We start from the raw sequence: 12,167 nt of genomic DNA, 5'->3' as shown, positions 1-12,167 counted from the left end.
TAACATAATATTTTTTTTGACCAAATAAGTACTTTACAATGAATAAATCTTATCAGAAATATAATTTATATTTTATATTATCAATATCTTAAGTTAAGTTAGTATTAGTGCTTTAGTGGAAAAAAAAAAAAAAAAAACTAGTGCAATCTAGCTGTAAAGTGTGATCCATGTAAACCACAAAAGCTTAGATATTTTCGTTAACTTCAATGAAATATACTTTAGTAAACAGAGTACTCTTTACTCAAAGAAAGAAAAGAAAAAGAGAAGTAAATAGAGTACTCAAAATCACAAGACAGCATTATGCAGACAAAAAAAAAAAAAAAAAAAATACATGGAGATAACTGCACAGCCACAAAGAGAGTGAGAGATTTGTACTGTACCACTTAGAGCTATGCACACAGCAAAGGCAAGAGGCGCATTTGCACAAAATTGGGGCAGATTTGAGCAGAAAACCAGAGGCTTAGGCAAAAAAAAAAAAAAAAAAAAAGATGTGGTTGCAGCATAAGGAAGATTTCTTTCTAGTTATTTATTAAGAATGTTCTTCTCCTTTTCCCTTATTTCTATTTCTATATATGCATTGGTCGGTACGGTTTGTGGGTCGATTTCAAAAATCAATTCCGACTGTGCCACCGCACCGGCGTCGGAAGGGTCACCAAGTTCTGTTCGCCGGCATGTTCGGTGCGGTTTGATTAGTGAGGCTCGGTTTTGTTGGTGAGGTTCGGTCACTGCTCACATGCATCTACCCTCTCAACTGTAGGCCCCACAAGGCCCTAATCGTGTAAAACTCACGTATGAGCAAGAAAATTCATATACCAGATGCATGACATTAGCTTGACAGTCAGCTGAACCAAGCAATAATTTATAGTAATATGCAATATCCGTATAAAAAAAACTAGCAATCACTTACCTCAATCATTCCACGGCTCTCATACTTCTCATTGGCATATTGAGGAACAAATTAGATTTTCCAAACAAATATACAATTTTTTCTAGTGCATGAATTTACTCTTGAGTTCTTCATGGGGTCTAAATGGACAAGTCATTCCTTCACCATCTGTTCTTTTGTTAGAGAGAACATCCCTTTCGTGGCCAATTCAGTCGGGTCTGTACCAACTCATAGGTCCGTGAGTACAGCTCAATTTGGAAACTTTCTAAAAACAGGTTGCTAGAAGATTTGTGAAAAAAAAATACCATTGCAATAAGAATATGGGAAAAGCATTCAACAGATAAGAGTGTATCCAGTAACTGGGTATACGACAGTGAACGCCATAAATTGTGATGGAATTGATGTCAGATATAGACCATTGACAACATAAGCTCTTCCAAATACAATCTACCTTTAAGTTCCAACTCAGGCCACAAAATATTTTAATGCCATCTTGAGAATTACATTGGCGCTAACCCAGAATCCGGTAACAACTACAAATATGACCAGAAAAGGGAAGGCGATATAGGAACAACTTTATTTAAGTGCTCTACAAATTAGTCTCAAGGGAGGCTCGATTCAAGATGAACATTATTGTTACCCGTATGAGCAATGACACTAAAAACAAAAAACAAATTAAAAAGAAAAAGAAAAAAGAAACAATAAATATCTTTCAATGAGCTTAATTATAACTGCTACACTCACTGCCATTCAATTCTTCTATAGTATTCAGTCAATTTGCCTCATGGTGATACATGAATGAAACCTCATGGAACAGCATTCAGTCCACAGTACTCATACACAGTAGGCTGGTAAGTATTACTATATGCACATTGAATCTGATAATTAGGCACTTGGCAAGGGTCTCACCAACCTGTGTACTGCTATGATCCAACAGGAGCAATGCCCTTAGTCTTAGCTGCAGCAGTTGCAGCAGCAGCTGCTGCAGCCGCTGCTGCTGCAGCAGCAGATGCAGCAGGATTGGGTGTTGAAGGAGGCACTGGATTGGACTGTGAGGTACTCTGTGTCGTAATTATTTTCTGTGGTTGCTGTTGCTTCTGCGGAGAATCAACTTGGGCAAGCAGAGCCTTAATTTGGTTTCCTGAAAGAGTCTCATGCTCAAGCAAAGCATTAGCAAGTGCATGAAGCTCCTTACTATGAGTGGTGAGAATGGTTTTTGCATTGTTGTAAGCCCTTTCCAAGAAGTACTTCACTTCTTTCTCAATAAGAAGCCTAGTTTCTGTGCTCATGCTCTTCCCATTGTCATCATAATTGTGAGTGACAACCCCTACTTCTTTGCTCATACCATACTTTGTAACCATTGCTCTTGCAAGAGTAGTTGCTTGCTGAAGGTCAGAAGATGCACCTGAAGTAACTTCATTTTCTCCAAAGATGAGTTCTTCTGCTACTCGCCCCCCCATACAAACATCAAGCCGGGCAAGCATCTGCTTGCGAGATATGCTTGTCTCATCCTTGTCAGGCAATTGAGCAACCATGCCAAGAGACATCCCACGAGGAACTATTGTTGCCTTGTGAACTGGAAGAGCTCCATCAGTATGGATAGCCACAAGGGCATGGCCACCCTCATGGAAAGCGGTCAGCTTTCGTGATTCATCAGATATAACAGCAGACTTGCGTTCACTTCCCATCATAATCTTGTCCTTTGCATACTCCAGATCCTCCATGCTAACTGCTTTAGCACCATCCATGGCAGCCTTTAAAGCAGCAATGTTGATCAAGTTGGCCAAATCAGCACCAGAGAATCCAGGAGTCCCTCTAGCAATAATCATCAAATCAACATCATCTGCCTTCAAAACCTGTAAAAAACAGAAATTGTACAGAAAAATTAGTGTTAAGACTTTTATTTTATTATTTTAATAATTTCTTATAAAGAAAAGTTAGGTTTTGAATTAAATACTTGTTTAAGGTATCCACCAGCAAACATATATGCCTCTATATTGGCATCAACAAAGATTGAACAAATACCCTTTTATATCATAGATCTGATAATATATGATGCATAGAACTTAGGTACAATTCCATAGGTGCAGTACATTAGGTTCCTTAATTGAATTCAAACACATTAACTATTTGAATTTAATTATCCTTGGGAAAGATAATGCAACCATGCGTTTAGATTCAATTGGGGAATCTAATGTACTGCACCTAAGAAATTGTACCTAAGTTTTGCCCATATATGATGCTTGTTTTTTGATAGGTAGAGAGGGGGAGGGGGAGGTGGGGTTCAAACCACTGACATGGGAACCCCACAAAGGATGCCATTTCTGCAAGGCTATCACTTGAGCCCCACCTATATATGATAACAGTGTGTTTTCTATAAGTAGGATAATTTACTATTCTTTTTTTGTGGGTTAATATAATTATTATCTTATTATGGAAAATATCTTCGTGTAGTGACTGAAGATGATGCTCACAAACCTGCCAGGAAGATTCTTATTGGTCAACTTTTTTTTCCAAGGTACCACCTAGATATAAGTGGGTTACCTATTAGCATAAACATATAGTTTCTTTTCCTTCATCCTATTCAATCCAAAGTCATACTGTCACCTACTTCCTTAATTGACATGTAGTTTTTAACTACTAGTTCTGTTATTTTTGGTCTTTGGCTCTTCGTCTACCTTTTAAGGTTTCCCCAATTTGAATCAACTCACTCTCTTAAAGAGGTGCATTGTTTGCTCTCCTCTGAACAAGACAAAACCATCTCAATTGAATTTTCCTCATCTTTCCATCAATAGGGGTTACCCCCCGTCTTTATGGGGATTTCCTCATTTCAAATCTTATCTTTATATGTATTTCCACTTATCTATCTTAACAATCACATTTATGAATTAAAGGGCAATTTGGTCATTACAAGAAAATTTAATAAACATGTTTCCTCACTCCCCCTATCTGCTGAGATGTGGGCAAATTGAAGCTCTAGACTTCTAAGGATAGAAATTCTCATTCCTTCATTTCCTTTCACTCCCACTCCACTCCCACTACTCAAAGAGATCATTGGTCAGGGTTTTCTATGCACACCGTCACAACAAAGACTTTATGAAAACAGGACAGTCAGTCACCACCATCCCAATCTTAGTCTTGCAGATACTGGAACTTAAGTTTCTTCAAGAGTGGAAAAAAAAAGAAAAAAAAAAAAAGAGAATACCTTTGACATGTGGGAATCCATAATCTGCCTTCGTCCTTCAACATCCGGATTAGGAACGACAATATGGCGATCAAACCGTCCAGGTCTCACCAATGCCTTGTCTAATGATTCGGGGAAATTGGTAGCAGCTATAACAATAATTCCTTCATTCTGTTTGAAGCCATCTAGCTCAACAAGCAACTGATTCAAAGTCATTTTCATGTACTGTTGGTCCTTTGGGTTGCGGCTTCCTCCTATGGCGTCTATTTCATCAATGAATATTATACAAGGTGATCGCTTCTTTGCAGCTGCAAAAAGATCCCTCACCCTCCGGGCTCCAACACCAACAAACATCTCTTCAAACTCACTGCCACTGCATGAGAAGAAAGGTACCCCAGCTTCTCCAGCAATAGCTCTAGCTAACATTGTTTTGCCAGTTCCAGGTGGACCAACAAGCAAAACACCTTTTGGAAGCTTGCCCCCTAGACGAGTGAAGCGCTGCAACAAGGGAAAGCCAATTAAAAGAAGAAGAAAAGTTAAAATCAACCTCTATATAATTAAATAGAAAAGTACATTGGGGATGGAAAAAAAGGAAACAAGATAATCAATCATGGGAAAATTTAATGCATTGACCAATGTGGATCAAGAATAAAAATCATGGACTAGAACAGAGTCAGGTTCCATGTCATTCAGTACATTTGATTCCAAGAAAACAACAGAATCACCTTATTGGAATAAGAGATGAAAAAAGTAGCAATTAAGAGCTATTATTGTTGTGTTTTACGACGTTTTCAATGGTTTTTTTTCCCTCTTAACTAAAAACAGAAAATGTTTATAGGAAAAACAATTTCAGTGTTCCTAAAAACAACCATTTTGAGTTACAGTTCAAAAAACTGAATACAAAGAACACCTACCAAAGCAGAGAACAAAGGATTTTTTTTCCCTAACTTCTCAAAGACCATTTCCAAATAAGCCCTAACTAGTTTCGAAACCTAAGACATATTCAGGTAGGCATGCAAAGGAACAATAACTATACCACATGGACTTGAATGCAAATTTAACACTGATTACACACCAATAATATTTCAATCACACCAAAAAATGAAACAGAAAAGCAATCAAATAATAAAGTAGGGAAGACTTCAGTAAACAAAAAATGTTTTTATCTCTTCCTAAGTTGGAAAAGCCTGATGGTTAGATAATGAACAATTTGCAGGTCCAACACATATATCATATCCATACTTACATGAAGTCTGTCTTAAACATATATATGCAGATATTTTAAAGTATTTATGTCACAAAAGAGGTGTGCAAAGGGAAGAGACATAAAACATGTATACATATTTCAAAAATGCATTTACCTTAGGATCTCGAAGATAGTGAACAATTTCTTCTAGCTCTGACTTTGCCTCATCAACACCTTTTACATCATTGAATTTTGTGTTAGATTCCATGCTAGGTTGCACTTCTTCATGCAGACCAAGTCCTGAAAAGTGGAAACAAACATAGGAAAAGCTTTCCATAATATTCTCAACATATTTAAAACAAAATAATGGAGCACCTGAAGTATCAATACATAGTAATACCTTTACTAATTCCTCTATCCTCAATGAGTGCTCCTACACCAGATATCAGGAGAAAGGCAAGTGCAATAGTGCGAATCGTACGCCACAACTGCTCTTTGAAATGCCCCCCTTCTGAAGCTACCATATGAATAGGAGCACTTGCAGTACCAAGAACACCATCTTTAGTAGCTTTTCCCATGTTCCTTAAAGCAGAAAGGCCACTGATACTTTCTTCTTCCCTCCCTGAGTTTACAATACCTGCAATTTTGAAGACACATTTTATCATCAGTTGAAAATGATAAGTTTGAAACAGAGAGTGAGAGTGTTTAATAAACAGAACCCATAACAGCGTATTGGCGATATAGAAGGAAATCAATTTACAAACTATTTTAAAGATTCCTCTAAAAGAGTGAACAACTTTCAAAACTCAAGCATCTAATATTTGAGCAAATGGAATGCACACCTCGGCTCCTATTCCTACCTCTCTGCAATGTCTTGAGTAACTCGCTTTCATCCAGCCGGTCAACCTTCACTAATGCTTTAACATATTCTGAAAGAGCTGTAGTGTTAGAATGTAGTGATGGTTGACTTTCAAATAGTCTTATTACTGCTTCAGGATCGTTTCGATGGTAAAGTTCTTTAAGATGAGCAACTTCGCTAGCTTCATCTACATCACGTACTCTGCGAGCCAAACTGCCAACATAGCTCGATTGGAACCTCTCTTGAGTACATAAAAGTCTATTCCCTGCACAAAAGGTAAACATCAAGTACTTGAAACATAACCAAAGAGAATACACTTGTCTTGTATTAAAAATTACATTATAACAACAACAACGACAAACAAAGCCTTAATCCCAAATTACACATACCTACACCACCTCCAAACTTATTGACAGGTATATAAGACCTGACAAACAAATTTTTGAATTGTCCCAACTCCCTTTGATGCCTTGAAACCTGTAGCATAAAGAATATTAAGTTTAATAGACCAAGTGATACCAATGAGTTGTAACTTGTAACGCACTACTGTTGAGAAGTTGGAATTTCAAGGGATTGAGAATGGAAATCGTTTCAACCCATGTCCAACACATAAAGGTCACGTTCACTTAGCTAATAGTGCAGAATTATATCAAAGTTCTCCTCACCCCATCACTTTTATCTCAATACTTTATATATATATATATATGTATGTATATATACACACACACTAGATGTGACAAAAGAGTACTTGTAAGATGCTAACCACACAGTGCCATTGCTTTGTAAAAAATAAGCAAGCTGAAAGTGAACTGAGAAATCTACTCAAGCACAAAACTAGCAACATAACTTAAAGGAATTCGAATAAAAACTGCTGCAACAAGCTCATAACTCTTCATAAATGTAATTCAGAACACAAACATTAATTGTAAAGCCAAATAAACCATACCCAGAACACTGTAACTGGGAAAAAAAAAGAAACTCCAAATAGTGCAATTTAACAGAAAGATGCCCACCCCCAAAAAAGACTTCACCTTTGGAAATTTTGAACAAAACCCAGTTGTGATATCAGAACCAAAAGGCCTTCCTTCTCTTCTTTCATCATATTTTATGATATATAACACTCAAAAATTCAATATTTTCTACATATTCCAAGCTATCAAAACAGACAATAGACCTCCTGAATCGATTCTCAGTGTATTTGATTTATGTTCCATTGGTGCAATCACAAAGACAGTGATAGATCCACAAACATTAAATATTATATAAATATTAGACAAGTATCAACAACTCAATATTGAAATTAGGGTTTCCAAAATCCAGAAAAGAAAAAGGAATTTTATTTGATAATCCAACCCAAAACAAAAAGTCTTACAAATAATTTAAAAAATAATAACAAAATAAAAAATTTTGAGTGAAAGCTTCAACCAACCTGAGTGAGGAGGCTCCTCCAAGCCATATCTTATTCAAAGACCAAAAGGGTCTTAGTATTTTTTTTTTTTTCCTTCTCTCTCTCTATAAAGAGGTTTCTCTGAGGTGTGTAATTTTTTCTGTTTGGTTAGAAAGAAACTGAGAATGAGATGGGATGAGAGAGAGAGAGAGGTATGAGGATTAATCGAACGATGTGGGCAGAGTGGAGACCGACCGTGTGATGCTGTTTTCTGTTTTCTGAGTTCCAAATTGAAACATGTGTGCTGACAAATTTGTGAAATGTCAATATTGCCCCTGGTGGCTATAAGGATTTGTAACACTAACACATATGTTTATGTTTTGACTTGGATTTGGATTTGGACCCATTCCCATCAACCAATCATGCCCTTGCGTAGCCATGAAGCCTATATATTTTATAAGACCAAAAAACCCAAAAAAAAAAAATCATCATCAATTCAAATGCTTTTAATGGATCTCCTTTTACTTGTTTAGGGCCAGGGCTTTTATGGGCTTCTTGAGTCTTGTTTATTTCCTACTTCCGTTTTTTTGGTGAGGGTACTTAGAAATTGGAATTTTGCATGTACTTCTTAAAAAAAAAAAAAATGCATTTGGGTAAATTGTCCGGCCCAACTAGGGTTCAAGCCTTTGAAAACAAATTTGACTCTATCTGGCCCAATTAACCTCTCTTTCTTTTCTTTTTCTTTTTTCTTTTTTTCTTTTTGGGTGTGTATGTGTGGTGGTGGGGGTTGGAGGGTGAAGGACTAAGGAGAGTCTACCCTATGACATGAAGATTAACGAAGGGTAGGTGCCAATCGGGCTAGAACTTGACCCTATTTAGCAACTTTTTTTATTTTATAACTACAATATGATTTGACCATATGACATTGTTTTTGTAATGATTGTGTTTTATCATTAGGTCCAGGCATAAATAAAGTTAAATTTTTTTTGGTATAAGTAAGATCTATAACACTATCTTTATAACGATTGTGCTCATCATCAAGCCAAAGCATTAATAAAGTTTTTTTTTAGTATAAGTGGGAATCTCAAACCTTGGTCCCTTATTTGACGAGAGATTGTATCAATTGAGTTAATTGATACACACTCAACCAAATTAACTTTTGCTTATCTCATCGATTTTTTAGTTTATAAGTCATAACCCTTTATATATTTTAGATGAGCTTTGAAGCACCAACTTAGGTTTGAAACAAAATTGTGACCAAGCCTGACGTTTAAGTCTGGTCCATCCTATCAAGAAAGGTGATTCCAAATTAGAACCCACCAAACACATCCTGGAGAGAATGGAACACACCTAAAGGCTATACTTGCATGCATCCCAAACCTCTCCAAAATATACCTAGATTGTCTTATGTTTTATGTATGAAAAATGTTGGAGTAATTTTCTTATATGAAAATTACTAAACAAGACATTATTCACTCCTATGTGAAGAGTCTTCCCTCCTCTCACAATAAGTGTGGACCTTTATATGGACCTTCCGTGAGATCCACACTTATGTGAGAAGAGGAAGAACTCCTTTTGTAGTAATGAATAATTTCATCATAAGAAACTATACATAAAATATGGAACTAACAGTAGTCTATACAAGATGAATTACTTCTTGGAAACTTTCTACATTTGACGAAATCTGTGAGTGGGGGAGTGGGATCAATGTGTTGTGATATTCTGTTTTATTGTAAGCTTAATAAGAAGAAGAAGACAACTTTAGGCATCAAAATTTCCAAGCTACAGTTTTTGGTCTCTCAAGCCTCTTGCCAGCGCAACCCATCCTCAAAGGTCCCTGGCTATGTCTCAGTGCCAGTATACAATTAACCATGTCCAAAGTTCGAGGTTGCATATGAGTGTGTGACCAATCCAGTAGACCAACTATCTTGTCTTACCCAAGACTGAACTATCTATGTAATGTGCATGTTAGAATACTAGGTGCTATAGGTGTTTTACTTACTGTATTTTCTAGTATTCTGACTAAGTTTAGCCAATTCTAACTAGGTTATAAGGGTATCCTTATACTATTATACAGCTATTGACATACTAATATACAGCACTTTTCATAGTTTTCTAATAGATCAGAAGCTAGGGGCTTAATACTCTTGTTGAAAGCTTAATGTATACCCAACAAAAACGTTTATTATGTTTGGGTTAAAATTTTCATTGGTTGTTCAATTGGAGTAAAGGAATAAATTTTAAACTTTTGAAAACCCTAATATATAAGATTATTTAATTCTTGAGATGATCCTCCTTAGAAGTTGCACATTCAACAAAAACAAACTTTGCAAACGTGAGAAAATTAAATTTGAAACTTTGAAGCCAAGATTAATCAAGGCATCCTTTAGGTAAGAAATCACTTCTAATATATATATATATATATATATATCATATTTTGATACTCTAGAGTTTTGGAGTTTGAGGAATTTTCATGTTTAGAAGGATTAAACTTTTAAAGTCAATTGAGTGTGAATAATTTCCTAATTTAATTAATTTTGGGTTTTAGGGTTAGATTGACTTTAGAATATTAATAATGTGATTTTTGGAAGGGATTAGTAAGAAAATTAGACATAAACTTGATCTTACCATTATATAATCTCATAAAAATAACTCATATTTGGATATTGAATGAAATAGATTTTTATTTATCATTATGAAATCTATTGTTTAAATGATTTTAATAGGTTATTTAAATAGAAAAAATCAAAATTTCCTTTTTATTATTATTTAATTTTAAATATGTTTGATCCAACTAGTTAAGGTTACTGTTATTTATTAAATTGCCAAGCTCACTTTTTTCTTGTTTAATTTCTCCTTAGGAGGAATAACAAGCATATTGTAATCTCGTTGGGATGGTGAGTGAGTAGAATTTAGGATTGAATCATTAAATGTTAAACATTTTAGTAACTTAATATATTTTAAAATTTGTGGATTTTTCTTTTCAATTGTAAAATGACTTTATCATGAGATTTTAACTATTGATATAATGACCATTGATAAATTATTAGCTATTGAGTTATTTTTGGGAGAGTATAGGTCTGGTCTTTCAGTGATTAATCCTTATAAAGTGAATTATTAAGTGCCTTGTTCATGTAGTTGGGTTCCAAGCATGACCCTTAAAATAAGAAATAAAAAGTCCTTATTAGCAATAACGTACTGTGAGAGCAGCCATGAAAAGGAACTTAGTTGGCGTTTGTTAACCAACCCAAATTTAAAAAATAAAATAAAATAAAATAGAAGAAGTAGAAGAGAACTTGTCCACTTTTTTTATTAAAAGAAGAAGAAGAAGAAGAAATTAACAAACATATCCTCCCTTTTTTTTTTTTGAGTTTCATTTTCAATGGAATTATTTTTTTCTCTCCACTTTTCGATTATCCACCTCCTCGGAATTTAAACCACCTGTACCCATTAAGGAATCAAATAGCATCTCCTTTTTGTGTTACATACTCTAGCTGCCCAAACTATGCAAACATACACGTCTGATCTGCACTATTCTCGAACCTTTCTCTTGCACCATCCAACTTTGGAAATAGACAACACATAGACTAAAGAAATCCAAATCCTAAATAAAATCCATAATTAGAGTCAATATCATATGATTCATGATACCTTTAGTTGGGCACTTGGGCTCCCCTTTATTTTTTTGGTCTCCCTGGTTTCTTAGGGTCAAAATCCTCAAATTTCTCCCTTTCAACAATAATTAAAATATGTACAAAATGCTATTAAAAAAATTGTAGTTCAATGGTAAACCTAAATCTTAAGCTAAATGGTGTAATCTCATTGATCAGAAAAAAGTCTTTGTTATGCATGTACGTTAGAGGTGATAGAATCATCAAAACTGCTACGGCATGTTGTTGGACTAAGTAAAGTCATAGCAACTAACGAAATCGATATGTTTTTATAGTTTTGATAAAAATGAAATGATTCAAGTGGAAATTTGAGGCTCAAACCAATATAAAAGAATGTACTTAATAAAATTGGATTTCATGCGTGTGCATAATATCAAATAATTAACTATTCATAATAATCGTGAAGAACAAGGCAATTGGAAAATTTGGGGGCCTCATATTTACAAGCAACCAATATGTTTATGAATTCGTAGCAAGAGGAGAAGATTTTCCATTGAAGACAATGAGGTAAAAGACTTATTCTAGTGGGTCCATACTTCCATTCAACCGAGTAGAGAACAGAGATCTTGTTGGAAAGACTCCAAGTCAAGGGAAAGACTGCAAAGAGGATTGGGAGTAGGGGAAAGAGAATCTTGAGATCCTCCACACAATTACCGATTGATAAATGATAACTAAGCTCTCGTGTGACCTGTAAGAATAATTTTTAGACTAAGGCTGTGTTTGTTTCGGTGTAAAATATTTTCGGGAAAGGAAAAAATTTTCTAGTGTTTGGTTGCATTTTAAAAATTATATTAGAAAACAATTTTCAGTGTTTGGTAATATTCTGAAAATGCTATTTTCTTACAAATTTTTCATACTTTCTCAACCATTTTCTCAGTTTCCAAACAAATTTTATATCAAAAAATCCACTACCACCCACAGAAAATCCACCACTATCCACACAAAACCCACCACCACACAACATAGAAATCACCAAAATGCCACCACCCACACC

General features: G+C 35.1%; 1 protein-coding gene across 2 annotated transcripts; it reads right to left on the bottom strand.

Moving 5' to 3' along the window:
• Nucleotides 1–1,273: 1,273 nt before the first annotated feature.
• Nucleotides 1,274–7,790, bottom strand: LOC126708222 (ATP-dependent zinc metalloprotease FTSH 4, mitochondrial). 2 transcript variants are annotated; one of them, XM_050408026.1, is made up of 7 exons: nt 7,545–7,790; nt 6,505–6,592; nt 6,099–6,380; nt 5,657–5,893; nt 5,432–5,556; nt 4,092–4,568; nt 1,274–2,742 (listed from the first exon to the last, which is right to left on the bottom strand). In XM_050408026.1, exons 1-7 carry the CDS (start codon nt 7,569–7,571, stop codon nt 1,810–1,812), a joined length of 2,169 nt encoding a protein of 722 aa, XP_050263983.1. In that variant the 5' UTR covers nt 7,572–7,790; the 3' UTR covers nt 1,274–1,809. The 2 variants fall into 2 exon arrangements, with proteins under 2 accessions (XP_050263983.1, XP_050263987.1); XM_050408030.1 differs by having other exon boundaries at nt 6,117–6,380; nt 7,545–7,787.
• Between the last annotated feature and the right edge of the window lie 4,377 nt (nt 7,791–12,167).

The sequence above is a fragment of the Quercus robur genome, chromosome 2 (assembly GCF_932294415.1).
Source record: "Quercus robur chromosome 2, dhQueRobu3.1, whole genome shotgun sequence".
NCBI classification, from domain to species: domain Eukaryota; kingdom Viridiplantae; phylum Streptophyta; class Magnoliopsida; order Fagales; family Fagaceae; genus Quercus; species Quercus robur.
The sequence above is the reverse complement of the archived record's forward strand: the minus strand, read 5'-3'. Positions and strand labels throughout refer to the sequence as shown.

What these genes read in the sequence shown, in the direction of transcription:
- LOC126708222 (XM_050408026.1), bottom strand. Translation starts at nt 7,571, where the DNA reads ATGGCTTGGAGGAGCCTCCTCACTCAG. An exon ending in TAAGTTTGGAGGTGGTGTAG is followed by an intron (nt 6,381 to 6,504) that starts GTATGTGTAATT and finishes CCTTTTGTGCAG; the next exon opens with GGAATAGACTTTTATGTACT. An exon ending in GGATAGAGGAATTAGTAAAG is followed by an intron (nt 5,557 to 5,656) that starts GTATTACTATGT and finishes TCCACTTTTCAG; the next exon opens with GACTTGGTCTGCATGAAGAA.